At 40.7% G+C, this 20,713-nt stretch overlaps 1 protein-coding gene across 1 annotated transcript in view; it reads right to left on the reverse strand.

The window, feature by feature from the left end:
- The window catches only part of galnt16 (UDP-N-acetyl-alpha-D-galactosamine:polypeptide N-acetylgalactosaminyltransferase 16), a 36,980-nt gene extending 24,322 nt beyond the window's left edge, over positions 1 to 12,658 (reverse strand). The window contains exons 1-4 of the mRNA XM_044048041.1: positions 12,256 to 12,658; positions 6,206 to 6,387; positions 5,477 to 5,575; positions 4,108 to 4,175 (exon numbers count right to left, since the gene is read on the reverse strand). Of these exons, the coding sequence (XP_043903976.1) occupies positions 4,108 to 4,175; positions 5,477 to 5,575; positions 6,206 to 6,387; positions 12,256 to 12,468 (562 nt within the window). The 5' untranslated portion in view covers positions 12,469 to 12,658. The remainder of the gene's footprint in view (positions 1 to 4,107; positions 4,176 to 5,476; positions 5,576 to 6,205; positions 6,388 to 12,255) is intronic.
- Between the last annotated feature and the right edge of the window lie 8,055 nt (positions 12,659 to 20,713).

The following is a 20,713-nucleotide window of genomic DNA, read 5'->3' on the forward strand; positions in this document are numbered from 1 at the left end:
TCTATTAAATCTATTTATCTATTAAAATGTCCCTTTTCCCCTAATTTTAATGTCCTTATCAACATAGAAAAGTGGCTCTTTTTTTAATTGAGACAATATCTCTGTCATTCTGCATATTATTCTGAATATTTTAAGTTATTCCTCTTATTGTGAGAGCCGCACAATAATAAGAGAGGCTGTGTATCACCCTGTAGTGCTGTGAATAATGTGCCGTTCTTCAACGCAAACGGAGTCACACGGTTTAATGTGTTGTTGCCGTAACGAGCTAATCTGAGCTAAAGGAGCTCGCGGTCTTCGGCGGTCTCCGTACTACAGCTCGGGGGTCTCAGAGCTTGGTTAGCAACGTTAGCCTACTACTCTTTGGCCGGCTCTCGAGCCCAAACAAGTGCCTGTTGTTTTGTTTCCGGTCTAGCTAGATCCGGTGCGGTGTTGTAGTTTTTCTAACATTACTAGTAAAAAACTACAAAGGCTAGGCCAAAAAGAACGTTAATCTCGCGATAAAAGAAACTGACGCCGTTAAAATGGGTTTGCGTTAACGCCGTTAATAACGCGTTAAACTGACAGCACTAGTTAACACTAGTTAGCATTTAGTTTAGGTAACAAGCTCTGTAATGTATTATATGTATAAATGCCCTCACTAGGAACATTGTACAAGAATGTTTGTGTGTGTGTTTCAGAGTGCTTGCATCATTGATACGCTGCCATGTAACTGCACCCTGTGCATGTTTTGAATACCAAGCACGTTAACACAGGAACACAGGAAATGATATATAATCAAACAGCAAAACTACAAACATTTTAAAAGGGTTGATAAAGACATTTTGTGAACGCAATCATGTGAGGGAATGAGAAAATGGCCGTGTACAAAATTAAATAAACAGGAATTAAAACAAAGATGGAGTTCAGTGGATGTATGTTTAAGTTGTTTGAATTCCTGTTGTAGTGCGACAATGTTGTGTTTTGTGCTGTTTGTTCTTGTCACACGCTTCTGAACTCCCAGTAAAGCTCAGTGGCCTTGAATGAGGACAGTGTCCTCGCCTCCAGGTGAGGTTTAACGGGATTATACTCAGAGAGAGAGGAAGAGGACAAACTCATCCTCCTCCTCCTCGTCCGACCGTCTGCCTGCCAGGTCACACTGACGAGATCACACTCTCACTGCGTGAACGTCACCTGCACTTTGGACGAAACACAAATGTGAAGAAACACTGTGAAATATCATCTTTGCTGGTTAAATACAAGCACTGTTGGATTCATAAATGAAAATATGTGAACTATGGCGAAGAATAATGGAGCTTATTGCATTTAAATGTCTACGTTTTTCTGAAATATGGAGATATTTGCATTAAAAACATACTAATGTTTTAATGTTTTCAGAAGAAACTCTTTCTGGTACAAAAAGGTTGAGAACCACTGCCATAGATACACAGATAGAAGATCATTAGGGACACATATGATTTTTTTCAGAAACAAAAGTTAAAATATGAAATTCTGACTTTAATCTCAGAATCGTAATGAAAAAGTCTGATTTATGAGAAATCGCAACTTTTTTATTTTATTTCTATTTTTATATGTGGCCCTAATCCTCTTCCTTACATGGAAAATGAGTGAATGAGTGAGTGATAATTCATTGAGAACAAAGGCAAAAATGTCAGACTCTGGTGTTGGTGCCAGTTCACGGTGGCAGCAGCAGCTTTGTAGACTGGCAGCAGCAGTCGATAATAAATGAGGCTTCAGTGAGATAATGGAGCCACTGCTGCTGCTGTTTGAATGTCTGGCCAACTCTGACGGCTCTGTGTCTGTGTGTGTGTGTGTGTGTGTGTGTGTACACAGTGAATGTAGGTCACTGTGTTCATCCCACAGATAGAAGATGCAGTAATTACAGAAAGCGATGCAAGGAGAAACAAGCCTGCGCTCGTGTTATTTCTGCTGCCTGTTGCTGACAAAGAGGAATAATGACTAGGCTTCTCCTGTGATATCACACTCTCAAAAAACAAGACCAACCCTTTAATTTGCGGTTCAACTGATTCCACCACGTCTTGTTCAAATAAACTTTTAATTCAACAATTAACAAAAACAGCAGTTCTGTATTCATGAATAAAATACTATTGACCATGAAGGACTGAATGAAACCAAAGCTCTTGTGATTTATTAACTGATCGCTTATCACATGTTTAAAATTCATAGCAGTTTTTAAGTCAACTTTTTTAGCTACTAACTATTATATTCATTTATACTTAAAATAACGGCAAGGGCCTTGTTTTATGGAGGTCGACATCTTACAGTGTCATGTTTCTACTGCAGTCTAAATGGAAAAACAAAATAAAACAAAACGAAAATGTGTGTTTTTGCACTTTTAAGCAAAATAAGATGTTAAAGTAAAGCAACTGTCTTTGTGGTACGTGAAGGCCACTGTAGTTGCAATCTGCAGTCTGCAGTTTACCTATTTATTCGAACATGATAAAAATAACACAATAATACATATATATATATTTGTATATTAGTAGGAAGCAAAATTACAAAAAGAAAAAAACTGCATTATTATTTCTTTAAATAATATAAAATCTAATAATTTAGGGGTGCAACGATTATTTAATGGATTACTAAATTAATCATCACTTATTTCGACAATTTTTCTCTGATTTTTCAGCTTCTTAAATGTGAATCTTTTGTGGTTTCTTTGCTCCATATAACAAACAAATCATTCAAACTGAATCATTTTAGTTTGTGGACAAAACAAGACATTTGAGAACATCATCATTTCCAGGTTTGACAAAAAAGAAAAAAATCTAATTTTTTTAACATTTTAAGTACTTGACTGACCGAGAAAATAATCAACAGATTAATAGATTAATCTGGTTTATTTATTTATTTATTTATTTAAATGTTTATTTCGGTCATGACATTTAGATCACTCAATTAAGTATTAGAGTAAATTAGAGTAAAATGAAGTGAGGAACTTTTCTAATCCTAATCCAGGGCTTGTCTTGTATTTCTCACGCTGAAAAAAAATGATAATATAAATTTCTCTGGTGCGCCGCTATCACTATGAAATCAAGCACATCTCCCATGGAGTTGAGTCGAGCCTGCCACTTACCTGTCAATCCAAAAAAAACAAAAAGGAAAGGGGCGGGCTAACACTGTGCACTGCTTGCCTTGTTTACTCCTGAGCAGTGCTCACTTTAGCGGATACTCCACCTTGTGGCCAAAAGGAGAAACCACACCTCTCTGTATGTGCTACTTCTCATCACAGAAACTGGAGCACAGATGCTATTTTGTGAGCTCCACTGCTACACAGAACAATACGTATACCATACATAAAAAAAACTGGACATTATAAAACACATAGGAAGGGGTGTGGCTTATTCTGTTACCATCGTTTGTTCTTACACTAGTGTAGTCATCATCCTTTTTTTTGTTTTTGAAATAACAGTTTGCAGTGCAGTTGCAGTAAATAGAGATTCATCATTGCATAGTCCATTTTAGTCAGGAGACTACTTTTAGTTGTCATTTTTAGATTTTATAACAGTCAAATCAAAACATGTGTGAAACACTCAAAACAATACAAGAGGGAAAAAAAGAGTACAGAAAAGGAATAGAAAACAAATTAAAACTTAACCTTATTTCATGTTCTACATAATTTCATCTCTTCTGAACAGTTGTTGGATATTTCCTCCTCATGTTGTGATAAAATGAAATGAAATCAGGTTTTTCCTCTGTCATGTGTTTGTTTTTAACTCTGTGCATGATTGGAATAGTTTTGTCCTTTTTTTATTTTGATGAGTTTTTGGTTCTTTGTAAGTTAATAACAGACGCACTGGACATTTCACTTTGGTCACACTTTATTTAACACATTTCACCATTAACTGCTTACTAACATGCATAAGTAGCATACTAGCCCTTTATTAGTCATTATTAAACACCTTATTCTACCTCTATTATGACATGAATTAAGATTTTTCCTGATTAAGGTGTTAATGCATGTTTAATAACGACTAATAAAGGGCCAGTATGCTACTTACAGTATATGCACGTTAGTGAGCACATAGTTAATGGTGAATATAAAGTGTTACCTTAACTTTGCCCGGAAAAAAAGAAACTGTGACTCACGATCAGAGCTGAAGTCGTCGATGAGGATTATTTCTTGAATCAGAGACGGAGGACTCCGCATCAGGACGCTGGGAGAGAGAAGGAGAGTTTATTGTATCTAGACTCTGATTTTCAATCCTTGTACTAGTACACATCAAAGTGCAAATGAATTCTAGGCCACTTTTTCCATTCACAACCTACAAACAGCAAGTGTGACACTGGCTTGGAGTTTGCTGGTTCAATCTCAGGACAGGGCAAGGGCTGCGGTGCCCTCTGAGCAAGGTACGTAATCTCTCATTGATCCATGCAGATTTTAAATATCCTGTCCAGCTGGACGCTCAGTTGTCCTCCTTTTCGGAGTTGCACAAGAACGCAGCTCAACTTCCACTGCCCTAACATCTATGGTCTAACACAGGCCACGCACGGGGGCTGAGACGTCCAGTATATAGGAACGGACGGATGTGAGAGGCCAGGTCCAACTCGCCACAGCAACGAGTGGAGTCTACATCCAGAGGAGCATCCCCAGAAAAATCCCCAGACACACTGCTGCAGCTGGGACCGGGCTTTTCCATGGCCTGGACCGCGGGGCGCTAGACACAGAGGCAAAGAAAGGATCGGTATTTCCTCCAGCGAGAGCGGATCACGTGTTCTCACGTACTCGTCACACATCTCAGCTCGGTAAGTGGTGAGAAGTCCTCTGAAACCGGTCAGACTCAGACGGTCAGTGCGTAGGAGAGCCAGGCTCTCCATCACATGCAGCACCAGGTATTGGTTTCCTGCTGCTCTAAGAATGGTCTTTACACCGGTGTGCAGCTCTGGGAAGATGGGGACAAACTGTGTTGTCCCGTTCTTGGCGATGCAGATAAATTCTCATCATCGTCCTCTAAAATGAGGATATCTAAGGTTTCGTTTTCATCCTCCCCATAGTCCAGCTCCAGTACGTCTTCCTCGGACTGGGAGCCCCAGTCAGTGCAAGCTAAGGGTTGGGCTATGTAAATATGATGATACTGTCCCTTAGACCCCAGAAGGTGTAAATAAACCAGTCTGAGGTATGCCTACATTCAGAATGGCCACATCTTCTACAAATATTTGTTGACTTGTTCCTGGTTGTTCCATGGCTCGGCACATTTACGACATTTACATTTACACTTTGAAGCGCATTGTTCTCTGATCTAACAGATGTTTTATTGTGAATAAATAAGTTCTGTTACACATGCATCATGTTCTAACATAAATGAAATAGTCCTGCACTGAATAAAGTATCAGAATAACTGTATCTTCACTTGTAAAAGTCCCGTTTTAGTCCGAAAAACACAATATTTTGATGTTTTTTTTTTTTATATTTTGACTGCTCTGGTCTATTTAGGCCGCTTGTGTTTGACCTCATTACCTCTTAATAGTGCGGAGGAGAGTGGAGCGAGCCTCGTTGTGGAAAGTGATGATGACGCTTGTGGAGGGAAGGTCGGCGTCATAACTCAGAGAAGCACACCTGTGGACAGACAGAGGTTTCATTTAGTTCTCTCTGGATTACAGAAGTTACAGAAATATCCAGTGGCTAAAACAACACACACACACACACACACACACACACACACACACACACACACACACACACAGGTTTGTGCAGTGATGCTTCTGAGGACACTGCTCTGACGGAACACACACACACACACAGACATAATGGGCAGGTGTGATTAACAGCAGTGCCCTCTGGATCCGCCTCAGCACCGCTGCTGTAATGACATGGAAATATGTGGTTGCCAGGCAACAGCTTTGCAGATTTCTGACCCCCTGCTTTAATCTGCTACCTATAGCTGTGAGCTTTAAATCCAGGTGAGGAAACACGAAGAGGAAACATCACACGGCTGTGATTGTGCGACACATTATTCACTGTTTGTTTTGTTTTTAACGTTTTGTTTGGTCCATTTAGGGAAGTTAATCTTCTTCTTTTTTTTTAATCATTTGTTGCCAAAAACACCAAATACACATGACAAACTGTCGAGCATAAGCGGACGAGCTTTCATTCACATTCAAAGGATTATTCAAGAAAATATCCTGGATATTGTCATTAATAAACATTATGTGCAGCCTGTTTGTTCTAACTGCTCACGCTGCTCACCTGTAGTGTCGGGTGTCTCTGATCGCTCGCTCGCTGCCCAGGCGGTCGCTCTCCTGCAGATTGAACGCATGTTCTTTGTACGGGTCGTCGCCGGGCTTCAGCTGCTTCACTGCCAGGTACGACTTGTCATCGAAGCTGCCCAGGAGCTGAGCCTGCTGCTCGGGCCGCGGAGGCTGAGTCACCTGCAGAGGGCACAACAACAAGGTCAAAAAAAAAAACAAAGTCCGTAGCTGACCTGATTGAAAAGCCCATTTCATAGGTAAAAGATGCAGCATCCAAGTAACATAACATGTTTTATAATATACAGAATGACATCAACGACGACACATTTACGCAGCGCACCTTTAACAAAACCTCAGATAACCAACACTGCCACAAAAACAATTGGTCCACAAACCGCAAACCTAAAGAACCAAACAGCACATGCAACATCACAGGATGCTCCACCCACTCAACCATCATTTCCAACTCCTACTATTATGTCCTGTATATATATATATATATATATATATATACATATATATATATATTCCCTCGTTTAAACGTGGAGGTGAGGTGTCTGCGTCTTCACGGGAATCAATCAGGAGTTCAACGTCCTGCTACAGACGAGCGGCAGATCGAGAAAATCAACACGAATGCTAATGGATGACTCACTCAACCTCCTGAGCCTCCACAGCCAAGAGGAACCAAGCACACAGTTTTGTTTTTCTTCAGGAAAACACTCATACATTTAATATTTAATAATACATTCACTGCTTCTCAATCTTATACTTTTAGAGCTCTAAATATGGTCTGTGACCTCTTGGGTCACCAACACAGCTATTGAAATAAACTCTGCTTGCCAATTTATACATTATTTTTTGTTTATTTTGTAATCATTAAACTGTTATATTGTATCACATAAAGTCAGTCAGTACCGAATTCTCATGAATAATATTGTTTTCTCTCCATATTTGAGACTTCTCGCACCAAAACAACGTATTTCCTATCCATCAGTGATGGTGGCTAAACACATATGTGCTTCTCCAAGAACAAAGAGCCATAAATACATTAAAGGCACTTCTTAAAAGGGTGAACAAGTGTTAGTAGGTATGTCATTTTTGGAAACATGCCTACTATCATAAAAATGCCACATGCGATTTGTTGTGTGTTGATCAAAGCTTTTATTCCAATAAAACCGAGCGCCAAAAATATTGGCAGGAGCGTTAGTGTGTACCAACAGAGAAACAGCAGATGGCCTGATGTTGGAAAAAAACATGATACTGTACAACAATCTTTGTTGATTTTAGTTTCGATGCGAAAGGAAACGCCACGACTATGGATAATGTGTAACGGGTACCAGTAATGAGCCATGAGGAACACCTGAGTCGACAGTGCAGAGACAGAACATAGTGGTTAACAGGCATAAAAAAATGCCGCATGTCAAAAGGAAAGTGGCGAGACTAGATGTAAGATTTAGATTTGAACAAACTGTAAAATGTGTTTAAATGATAAACTGGACTGTCATTTGGAAATATGACGAGCGTAATACAAAACAACAAATTGCAAAAATTAACGTGCAAAAATCCCAGAATGGTGGTTTTGACAGGCTGGTACACAAGTGTGTAGAGAAAGGAAACACCACAACACAGTAGCACGGTCCAACCAAGGACTAAGCACATCCCATCATCATCATCATCATCATCAGCAGCAGCAGCTGTTGAGGTATTAAGGTCATTGAGGCCCCAGCGTAACAAAAGCCAAACTGAAAACTTGAATATTTGTTCTGTAACTTTGAGGGAACTCAGCCAAGCCTTTCTCTCAAAGCAGTTGTTGAGTAATCGGGACATGGTCATTAATAAAACTGCCCTAGAACTAGACATAAAAACTCACACCGGACGAGGTCCCGAGGATTCGGACACTCATCTCTATAAATACTGATATTTATTCCTGCTCGCTTTGTTTCCAACTCCTGCACAAACGATTGTCCAGGGCATTTAAATAACAATGATTTATTATCTTGCAGTCCTGAGAGTTTTAAATAAAGTACGTGTGTCAACTTAGATCATTTTCTCAGGAGCCATATCAACTTTGGCGCTTTTCCACTAAACAGTTCCAGCACGATTTGGCTTGGCACTGCTCGACTCCTTTTTTTGCTTTTCCATGAGTGATAATACCTGGTACTTTTATAGTACCTGCTCTGGCGAGGTCAGACACAAGAATCAAACTGAATCACAAGCGACGTAGGTGAGTAAAAATCCTGAAAATGTGCGTTAATCTCCGACATTTCTAAAATCTCAATATTTAACAGAGGTTATGCAGGAAGTACTAACCTAATCTTTTTAATGAACTGACTCTAATGATTAATTTGTGTTTATATCACAAACTTGAGTGTCTAGCGATGCTGATATCAGTCTGATACATTCAGCAATAGCAATAACAATGTTTTTTCCAGAATAAAAGTGTTTGTTTTGATATGGAGTGATATATAGTTCACACACACACAAATAATCATCTCTAAATATCAAAAACAGACAATAAAAATCAATAAAACAGAGGTCATGTGTTTGACACTGTGTTGGTAATGTTAGTATTTCCTCAAACAGAGGTTTGCGTGTGTCATCACACCATTATACAAGCAACACAACACCACAGTCCTAAAGAAACACATCAGCTGGAAGCTTTGAGGCATTAAATGAATCATATTTTGGGCACTTTCAATGACTAAATGCATGATGTGATTTGAGTAACAGCGTGTGTGTATGTGTGTGTGTGTGTGTGTTACTGTGATGGAAACAGTGTCTAATCCTTCCTCAGACATGATTGTTAACAGCACATTTAACCCACTTCTCCTGTGGACTGTTTAAGTGAATGTGAATCCTGGTTAGTCAGAATAATATATACATACACACACACACACACACATGTATGTACATACGTATACATGTTAAACCAGCTGGTACCTCTATCTATATATATATACATATACGTATATATATATATACATATATGTATATATATATACAGCGTTTATGCATTGTAACTGTAGAAAGACAGAAAAAAACTATCTGACAGACGATGTCATTTAGTAAATAAATCAACTTTGCTGCAAATAAAGCAACTCATGGGAAACAGCGGGAGAGAAAGAAAGAAAGAAAGAAAGAAAGAAGAAGCTCAGTGTCTGATTTGGGTGAACAACCTCACTGAGCAAATCACAGATTAAAAAAAGAAAAACCGACTTATTCTGGGTGCACAGTTCAAAGAGCGATCTGATTACAGATGTAGTCTGTTTACAGTTCACCGCATCATCACACTGTGACACTGTGTCATTCTGAACTCAATTCAATTTAACTCCAAACAATTGTGTAGCTTTATATATATATATATATATTCTAAACTGTGTGATTTGTCCAATGTTTCACTCTAACAGTGTAATCTGCATTTTTAGAACTAAATGTAAAACATTTGGCCAGCTGAGGATTGATTATTGGAGTGGGCGGGCCCATAGCCTGGCTCATTTACATATTTACATTTACATGGTCCTGCCACACCTCACAAAAATGTTGAGATTTTAGACATTTCCGTGCTAAATGTTGGAGATTTCTCTTTAACTGATCTGCAGTTCGGCTTTGTTCGCTTTGATTCCTGTGTCGGACGTCGCGCTCATGGACCGTCTGGTTATTTGACAAGTGCTAAAGTTCCGATTTTATTTTCTCTTCACACAACATGAAACATAAACATGAAGCTTAAATACAGAATAAACGCCACAAACTGCCCCCTCTTTGGCTTTTGCCCTTGAGTTATTGACCGGCGCATGTGAACAGCGTTTCACTGACTCTGCTGCTGCTGCTGCTGCTGCTGGAGTGAAACATCCTGACATGTTGGCGCACATCCTCAGCATTTTATTGCTCTTGTAAATTGTGAAAGAGGCTCCAGTGAGTGAGCTGCGTCTCTGTCTCCTGCAGATACATTCGATCACGCGTCTAATTGTTTGTCGCTCGTCTCCGTCGTTGAGACTCGGCAGCAACTCAGAATTCACTGGACTCCAATTTTACAATGAGGTTCATTCACGAGCTGCAAAGATTATTTGTATTTTGACAATAGAATCATCATTTTTATGTTCTTTTTCATGCAAAATGTTACATGAACTGAATAAAACGGAGTTCTCCCGCATATTTATTGACATTTCAACAATGAATCGATTGGTAATCGACTAAACTGTTATCCTGTTAGCATAACTGTTAGCAAAGATGGCGGAAACTGTTTACATTCTGGGAATGAGGTCCCACCCCCTTACGAGTGGGTCTAAAAAGTGCAGAATTAGCATTGCAGTGTCACTGGTGGGCATGAAACAAAAAAAAGAATGAAGATATTACTCGACTCAGGGGAAACTCTCAAAAATACTACCCCTATTCTAGAAACGCAAAGCTAAATGCAAATTGGTGAAGTATTGTTTTAACGACATCATAGAGAGAATCCTTGTGTGCTCCTGTTTCTTCGGTTAGTAGAAATAGTGCTCCGTTTGTTGTGTTTACAACATATAGTGTATTTTCGCGAGAAAACCTTGTCTTGCAACTCCAGCTGTGCGTAAATTGGCGGAGCTGTGCGGATCAGAGTTCAGCGCATCCATTTAGCCACCAGTGTTAGTCCGACTATGGGAGTTAGTCGGACTATGACCTTAGCTAATGTCCCTGTGACTGCTAAACTTGATCCTGTCTACTGAATAAAAGCTCCAGCTAGAATTAGAATTCCTCATATTTTCATACATACACACCAACCAGTGATACTGAATTTTTCTTCTGGATTCTAACCCACAAACCACGCACGTCCTGCACCCGGAGAGTGTGAGGACTTAGGTACCTTGCTCAGGGGCACCGCGACCCAGGATTTGAACAAGCCTCTGGTTAAATGTCCACATGTCCCTCCTCTGTCTTCACACTCAATGTGACAGAAACACCTGAAGGCGACGCCGTCACCACATCTCCTATAATCTGAGCTGGCATGAATCCGGCTGCAATCCCAGCATTCACTGCTCTGTCCAGGCCTATTCTGTCCATTTCTGGGATAAACACTGACCTTGTCTGACTGGTAGTTCTCATGGAGACCAAAACCTGGTCCTAATGAGGCAGAACCTCATTTCTGAGGAGGTTTTAGGGCCAGGATTTGAATTGTGGTTAGGTCAAGGTTAAGGTTAATGTTAGAGATAAGGCTGTGCAGACCTGTGTGTGAACCATGTACATGCACATATAAACCCCAGGCTTCTTCCCACAGTCCAAAAACATGCAATATGGGGATGAGGTCAATTGGTTACTGTAAATTAATAACTGTAATAAATGAGAAACGAGATATTATTTCTTACTTTTAGTACTTACTATTATATTTTTATTCACCAGAGAGACAACCTGTCTCAGCAAGTGACGAACTGAATCTGATTCTGATTTTGCAGAAACCTTATGAGAGGGTCTATTAAATATTAGCCACCTAAATGACTCAAAATGATATTTTGATGATCAATTATTCAGTTATAGAATAGACCTTCTTAAGTGTGAATGTTTTCTGCTTTCTTTTCTCCATTTTGATAAAGAAATCATTCAAACCGCTTGTGGACAAAACATCCGAGAACATAATCATGTCCGGGTTTGACAAACATTTTATGAACGAAACAAATACTCGATGAATCGATCGTGAAAACAATCATTAGATGCAACTGTAATATTATATGTTCAATTCAGACGAGGCGTTTGCGCACAACGCGCAGGTCAGGACTTATGGAAAATCCTATTAGAGCTTGTGAGTTTCTCACAGGCTCGAGGAAAAATACAGACACGAGACATGGATGAGGAGATCAAAGCTGCCCGTGGATCATATTCATGTTGTTATTGTTGTTATTACGGAGCATTAACAGGAGGCTGTTGTTGTGACAGCCAGCTGTGACCATCACCTCCTCCATCATCCTCATCACACACACACACACACACATCAACATGCAGCACACACTCTCCTGCAGCTTCAACGTCAGCAACACACACACACACACACACACACACACACACGCCCGCGCGCACACTCACTATCAGTGGGATGGTCCTGTCGTCCCGGTGGATCTCCAGCCGCCCGGGCACCGGCTTCTGCCCGTGGCTCCTGCCGCGGCTCACAGCAGCAGCGGCCGCCGCCGACTGCGACGACGACGCCTGCGGCTTGTTGTCCTGCCACAGGTAATAAAACGTCCCCAGGATCCACGCAACGGTGAGAATCGCGATGGCGTTGGCGCGTATCCTGCGCATGGTGAGCCCATACGGAGGACTCCAGGAGCAGGAGCGAAGCCCGGCTGGTTCAGGTCCCGTGCAGCTTCAGCAGCCTCCTCCTCCTCCTCCTCCTCCTCCCTGCTCCTCTTCCTCCGCCGGTGATGGATAGAATCGCAGCTCAGACAGAGAGAGAGAGAGAGAACCTCCGTCTGTGTGAGTGAGAGCAGAGAAGCAGAGAAGCAGCGCTGTTTCTCTGCTTCTGTTGCTGCTGCTGTTGGGATTTGCGCACTGACTGAGCCAAGGTCCTAGCGCCGAGTCTTATCAACAGCCTACACACACACGCGCGCGCACGCGCGCGCACACGTTGCTTCATAAAAGCAATGGTGGATAAACTCATTATCACATTTATTTAAGTGTATAGATTTTACACCTCAGCTGTAAGTAAAGAAGGTTTAAATAGTAAATCATTTGGACTTAAAACGAGCTGGTGCATGTTGTGTAGTCATAATGTTCCTTAAAAATGACAAACTAAACAAAACTGGCCCAGTTGTGACAAAGTTGGAGAGAATTTCTTTGTAGAGACATTTTGACATCAAAGGAGTTTCTCTTTTCTTGATTAAAGCCGACTTGTGTACTGTAGAGTGCTTCAAAACCTCAAAGGAAGTAAGCAAGTTTGTTTTAATTTAAATGAACTTTGTCAAATGTTCAGTGGAACGTTAAGGTAAATATGGTATTTTACTTAATCTTCAGTCCTTAACTTTAAGTTTAAGAACACTTAAAATACTAGTATTCACTGCTGCATGTGCTCAAGCAACAAACTGAGACAAATTGCTTTAAAATGTAAAATGATGCATTCAAATGAGGAACCTCTGGCTCACACTAAGTAAATAAGGCTGCACAGTTGAATTGATCATGAAGAAGAATGACTCGTCTGCCCGTGCTGCATTTGAACTGCAGCTCCATGAATATTCCACTCTTCCCTCAGTTCATTCTGGATTTGCATAGATGACCTCTGCAACTATGACTTATTCAGTGTGGGTATAAATCACAAGTGACTTCTTTTCTTTCTTTTTTTTTTAACAGAATACATTGCACTGAGATAACCTCTCACTCTCTCTCTAAAAAAAATTAAATAAAAGAACCCAGAGGCAAAACAGAGCTGAGGAGGCTGAAAATTGTTCATTTTACTAACCCAAGAAACAGTTGACGGCATGAGATCATGCAACCCCACCTAACATCGTGTGTGTGTGAGAGTGTGTGTTCCTGTATTTGTCTTTTCTGGCAGAAACACTGACCTTGTCAGGACCAGCTGTCCTCATGGAGGCCAAAACCTGGTCCTAATGAGGCAGAAAATGGTTCATTAGGGGCCAAGATTTGAATCGTGGTTAGGTTACAGTTAGGATTAGGCATTAACTGTTTATGATTAAGGTAAGGGAAAAACATATAGGAAATGAGGACACATTGGCTTATTCAAAGGGCTATTTCTGGGCCAAGACTTGGTTTTAGTGTTAGAATTGCTTAGGTTAAGGTTTAGGGTTGTGATTTTAGCTGTGATCTAGCGTCTAGCGTGTCCTCATTAAGAAAGCTGTAGAAAAGTGTGTGTGTGTGTGTGTGAGGGTGTAACGGGTCCAAACAGCTGGTCCACCTCCACAACATCAGGATTTAGGAATGCAAAGTTTTCCCTCACCAGAAACATAAAGAAACCCGATCCAGTGACAGTGAGGGAGAAGAAACGTCATGATGTAACGAATCCATCTGCAGCTGGACTCTCTTACAACATCAGCCAATGAAGCATTAAGGCTCTTATTTTGTGATGTTTTACATGGGGTTTCCACTATACTGCACAGCTTTTTGCTTTTGACTGGTGCTTTTTAATGGTAATGCAACATCGACAGACCACCGGCCACCAATTAGTCAGTGAGTGTCGTGACATACAAACAAACATTTACATTTAAGCATTTAGCAGACACTTCAAAAAGAGAAATAAGCTACATAGTAGAAGTCTTTGAAAAGAAATATACTAGATAGGACATGCCTTTCTTATTTTCTAGCCACAGAGAAGTACGTTTTGAAGATAGTGAATTGTAAATTAAAGGGGAGGAGGAAACATCTTCACAGACACGACAATACAGATAGTGATTGGTAGCTACAGTTTGGCCAAAAGGTGACTAGATTTATTGCTAGTTGCTTTTTTGAAGTCACTGGGGGCCTGAAATGTATACTGTACATGTACAGAAACGGGTCAAATAGGGAATTAAGGCACTGGTTGTGTTAGTTTAACAGCAACATTGTGCTTGTAAAGCAACTAGAAAACGTTGGCTGCTGCTGCTGGTGTAAAAACACACAAGCGCTCCCTCGGTCACGTCTGATATTATAACCTGACATAGCCTGTTTTCAGAAGAAACATACAATAATATTATGACGACTAAACAGAGGCAAAATAATAACAACTAGACTGTACCAAAAGTTACACACAGTGCGGCTTTAAACAGAGATCGCTCCTCTGCCTCTGTCATCTTTGTACATGGGAGTTAATCTCATTATACATGTAAGCCGTCTATTTTCTCTCCTCCATCCCTTCGTGGAGAGACCTGCAGGCCACAGGGATCTGACCCACATCCAGCTGGTGTTTATAGAGAGGGAAGGTCACAAAGATCAGATCCACACCTGGCTCAGAGATCATTCCGTTTCCGCGGGTACAGGCGCGGCTGCTGTCATCCTTACCGCCGACAAAGAGAGTGATGCCCAAGAACGGTATGAGAGGGAAAGTCATGTACTGGCAGCTTCAAAGGGAGAAGTGCACAGTCTCAAAGTCTGGATCTGGCAACCCAGCCCCCGACTGGCCTGGCAATGTTGAGATTAGTGGGTGCAGAGAGGAAACGGAGGCTGCATGTGGAGTTTCCAGCAGGGTCAGTCTAGTGCTTGTGTCAACAATCTCTCCCTTGAGACTCACGGAAAGACAAAGCTTCACATTCCCATGTCGGATGTACAAATAGTTGGGTGGGAACGCACTAAAAAAACAGAATAATAGGACTTTTTGATTAAGTTTCGGGGTTCAAAAAGTCTGTCTAACCAGAAAATAAAATTGTATTAATATATATATATATTTTATTAAGCCATTTCATAACAGAACGTGCAAAAGATAAGATTCATTGTTTTTGTACATACTGCAGCATTTATAAAATAGTCTGTATAAAACTGATTAAACCTATGAGATAAACCCTGATCATTTCCATTGTGGCATATGTTGGCTGGATTGAGGCAGATTAATGAAATAGTGTGACATCATACCAGCACGACACACTGGCAATTAATGCACAATTTCTCTGTATACCAAACAGCAGTGAGTATAGCTGCACCCTTAAGGTACCGGAAGACTGTGTACTGTTGGTTATTTAGGGTACTACATTGACTTCCATTGACCATCACCTTAACTTAACTACAATCCAATCCAGTTCCTCAGAAATGAGGTTCTGCCTGATTAGGACAAGGGTTTGGTCTCCATGATGAGTACTAGTCCTGACAAGGTCAGTGTTTATGCCAGAAAAAGGTCCTGGAGAGGTAACAAATACAAGCGCGCGCACACACACACACACACACACAAGCTTGCATGGAATTCCATTGTGATAACAAGAGTGTTGGCTGGAACCAGTGATCAAGTTGTGAGTTGTACAAGCTCAGTCTTGTGATCAGTTACTCAGCCGTGACACACACACACACAAACACACACACATTTACTCTGTGAGCTACTGTCCTGATGCAGCCCTGGTTCTTTCTGCATAGACTTTGGATGTTATCCCTGTGTGTGCATGGGGATTATGTAACTTGGACACCCTAAATTGGCCGTAGCGGTGAGGGTGAATGGTTGTTTGTCTCGATGTGGCCCGTCCAGGGTGTACCCCCGCCTATCGGATGAAGCGGTAGAAAACGGATGGATGGATGGATGTAGAAATGAAAATAATCTATATCACTATATCATAGCAAATAACTACCAGCTATTTGTCTATCAGTCTGCAGACTTCCCTCGTACAATCCACACAGCACTGAGGCAGAAAAGGTTCCACTGTCGTGTACGTTTCCGCAACGCTGTCAATCAAAAGCAGGAAACCAAAACCACCTGCAGTTCATTTCTAGTAATGTTTGCTCAGAGAGCAACATGGTGAGTCTATAAAAGTCATCCATCCATCCACTCACTCCTTTAAAGGTTGTGGGGGGGAGTTGATCCCAGATGAGTCAAAACCAATAATGAGTTACTGTAGGTGTAGGCTGAGAACCAAGTGAGATCGCTGTGTTCACACAAGACCATTAGAACCGATCTAAGGGACAAATGCCATGCTAGATATGAAAGAAGGGTGATGAGGAACAGGTGGGGGCATGGAGTCAGTGATGCCAGAGTGGAAATTGTGATGGAAATTGACAAAACAACACTGGAATATAGAAACAATAAAAACAAAAAAAAAAGAAGCACACAAGTCACAAAGGTCACAATCTGTTAAAGTACCTAATCAACTCAACACATCCATTATGACAAGCCTGTACGTCTACTTGCCTTAAGTCAGCATATGTCGCCACATATCCAACCTCCACACACACACATCAAATCTGAATCAAATCAATCAAAAAGAGACGCCCCCAAAATCTCACACATTTCCAGGGGAGCTCATGTCTCATTAAGGGGGGCTGTGATGTCATCAGTGGGTAGACTCTTACCAAAATTGAATGGGAACATACTCGGGTCATCACCTACCCATCACATGAAAATTCCGATTGATCCCTCACAGATAAACCTTGTAAAGCGTAACCTCCTTGGCAAAGACAACGGAAATAAGCGCAGAACAAAACCTCTACTGTGCAACCACAGGAGGATAAACAAAGTCCAAATGAAACATCTCAAGGGAAACTTCAGAGGAAAAACTTGCGCATGAAGAATTGCTTCATTTCTTTTTTTTTTTTTAATCACAGATGCAGATTTTCTCTTTCCACACTGTGACGTCGGTCAGAACAAAACACTGTGTGTTTTAAGCGAAGTGTGAACGGGTGGAGCAGCAGGATGCTGACACTCCAGAGCAGGAACGCAAACTCACCTGCTTTGTTGGTCAACGACACACATAAACCATGAGCACACATTTGTGAATCAATAAAACCAACGTTTGGAGAAATAAAGACAAATAGAAGTATCAGTGTATGACGTCGACTTAAGGAACACCCATTTTACATGAGAACCACTGACTGCTGACAGATGAGCCTACATAACCTAGAAAATTCCACATTTTTATATATATATATATTAACTTTCTAACTTAATTTATTATTGTTAGTTCATTTTCTATTTTTCTACATGAAACTGTTTTCAACCCCTAAAATCCAAGCTGTATATTTTGTCCATGCCAACACAGAGTGGAGGTGGTGGGCTGAGTGAAAATGGGAAAACTCTTTACTGGAATGTCTTTTCCATTTGCACACTGGTGCGCCATTCCAAGACGTGACAGCATCACAGTAACACACACAGTAACACACACAGTAACAGTCACGCACGCACGCACGCACGCACGCACGCACGCACGCACGCACACACACACACTAAAAAGTGGGATTCAATAATTGACAAAATCATTCTGTCTCTCTCAGGATCGTAGACACTGCTTTCTCTTAAGTTCAATAAAACCTTAGTCGTCCATATTATCATGTTTTAGTCGAACATGTTCTGCTGCTTCAGTCTGAGTCTGGGATGTGGATCAATCTGAGGCCACAGTGTACACAGCAGCTGCCAGACTGTGTGTGTGTGTACTTACATTCGTTACCTTTTTGGACCTTTTCTGCCATAAACAGTAGTCCTCATGGGGACTAAAACCTGGTCCTAATGAGGGAGAACCTCATTTGTGAGGAACTGTTTTGAGCTAAGATTAGAACTGTGGTTAAGTTAAGGCATTAGCTGGTTATGGGTAAGGCTGTCTAAGTGAATGGAAGTCAATGCAGAGTCGCCAACTTGTGATTCAAACCTATCTCTGTGTGGAGATTTGGCTGATCCTCAATACTTTAAGGGATTTTTTTGAGGGCTAAGATTCATAAATGTCCACATTGTAGGATTAATAGAAGGCCTAAACGTCTGAAGGAGTGCTCTCGCAGGTTGTTCCAACAAACACTGCTCACACGCAACAGGTTTCTCATCCCACTCAATATTTATAATATACTTTACCTAAGTGCAATATACACATACATGATCTCATGTTCAATCCTTGTTTAAACTGTAAACGTCAAGGCCATCTTAACTGTCTTTGCTGCAGTGATAGAGTAAATTTAATAAAGGACTATTTTATCTTTTGGGATTAAGGTTAGGTTTAGGGGCATTATGAGCGTCCTCACTAAGAACCCTGTACAAGAAAGGAGTGTGTAACTAAGTGTGTTGCTAAAGCAGTCCGGCTGTTGTGATTGTGTTACTCCAGCTGGCTCAGCTCTGTGAAGGCAGTCCATTAGCAGAAAAAAGCAACAGTGAGCTTATTCTTCGGAGTCTCAGTCCTGAGAAACATAGACCATAATCTGGAATAAGAGCTTCGAGATGAGACTAAAATGCGGGGCTGTTCATGAATACACAAGGAAACACTCTTTTCCAGGAAAAAAAGAAGAGGAAGAGCAGCTCGACACTTTTCAATAACAGGACTTTAAAACTAATCGGATCTTTACTTATTATGATATGCTGTTTACAAAAACTTACTTGTTGTCTGTAGCTTTATACTCCACATGAGGGTCACGTGATCCCAGGTGACAAAGGCAGGGTACTGTGGACAGGTCATCAGTCCGGCGCAGGACGCTGCTCACACACAGACAGACAAAGACAACATCACCTCCTCATCCGGCAGCACCAGCGTGAGATGCTGCAGAGACACGGTGACGCCAACATGAGCGTGAATGCTTGTTTATTACAGATTAAAGCCAGGTAATCCCACAGTGACCCCTGGTTTCACCCTCAGAATGAAATAATACAACACCCTCAGTGTTTGGACGGTGTACACACAGCGGTGCATATGCTCCCATTCAAAAACAAAAAAGTCTGAAACAGTCTTAGCGGAGACTCTGTGCAAACCCTTAAGAGAATTATTTGGGTGTTTTTTTATGGACACAACTGTAAAAGTGTTTAAGTCACAATATATGTCATCTTGTGTTGTAACGTACCTCCCAGTCCAAAGGTAAACACCACACAATATTGCCATTAAAATGCACAAATCGATCAATCAATCACACTGCAACTCATTAACATCACTTCCAGTTCTTTCAGCACAGATATGTCATTTGAAAATAAATAAACGAGACATCCATCCATTTTTAAAGTGCTGTACTCCTGTGATCCATCTTAAAGTGAGACTACGTAAAATGGTCGTCCTCTCACAAATAAAAACAAGAAAACGCTAGTGGTTTAATGGCGGTTAATGTTAGTCATATTATATCAAATTTAGATGCCGTCAATGTCATTTAAATTAAATTATGTCACTTATTCCATTTTGTGGTGCTATAATACTGTTTACTATCACAGTATTCTTTAATTAATCAACAGCAAAAATCTTCAGTATTTCCAACATGACATAATCCTCATCCTTGAATAATCACTGGAATAATTAAATCAAGATTCATTTTCAAGTGGTAAATCAACTAATCATTCAACCGAGGCAATTATGTGAATTTACTTTTAAAAATGACATGGTCCCGCTTTGAAACTTCATTCTACGTCATGATCTCCTGATGTGAGCATGAACGAAACTGAAAATCAATACAACTTCCAAAGAATCGATGAAAGTGTGAAGGTTTCATCAAGACAACAAATGAATGAAAACAACACAGCAGTAAATAGCGTGAGAAGTTGGAGAAGTTGTTTAAAATGTTTAAATTAAATACAAAAACACTGTCAGAGGAACACTGCTTTGCTTTGTCAGTACCGGCACATGCTAAAAAAACAAAACAAAAACAACAGACGTCCGACTTCATTGTAAATACAATCTTGAGTCACAGAAGGCATTGAACAGAACTCGAGCTGAGTTTGTTTGGCATAAGAAGCAGTGTCTGAAGTCCACGCAGCGATGCAGGAGGAGGAGGAGAGAGCGAAAGACCTTGTTCAGACCTGGTTTGACCTCTGAACTAAAAGAGATCCGATCACATGTGGATATTTTAAAAGAGTCTGGTGTATTTAGCGACGACACTGACAAAAGCCACGAAAGCCCCTGTTTTTAATGAATCAGTACACCGGAAACGACTGCTTTACAAGTCACTAGTTGTGTGTGTGTGTCGTGTACAT

The sequence above is a fragment of the Solea senegalensis genome, linkage group LG16 (assembly GCF_019176455.1).
Source record: "Solea senegalensis isolate Sse05_10M linkage group LG16, IFAPA_SoseM_1, whole genome shotgun sequence".
NCBI lineage: Eukaryota > Metazoa > Chordata > Actinopteri > Pleuronectiformes > Soleidae > Solea > Solea senegalensis.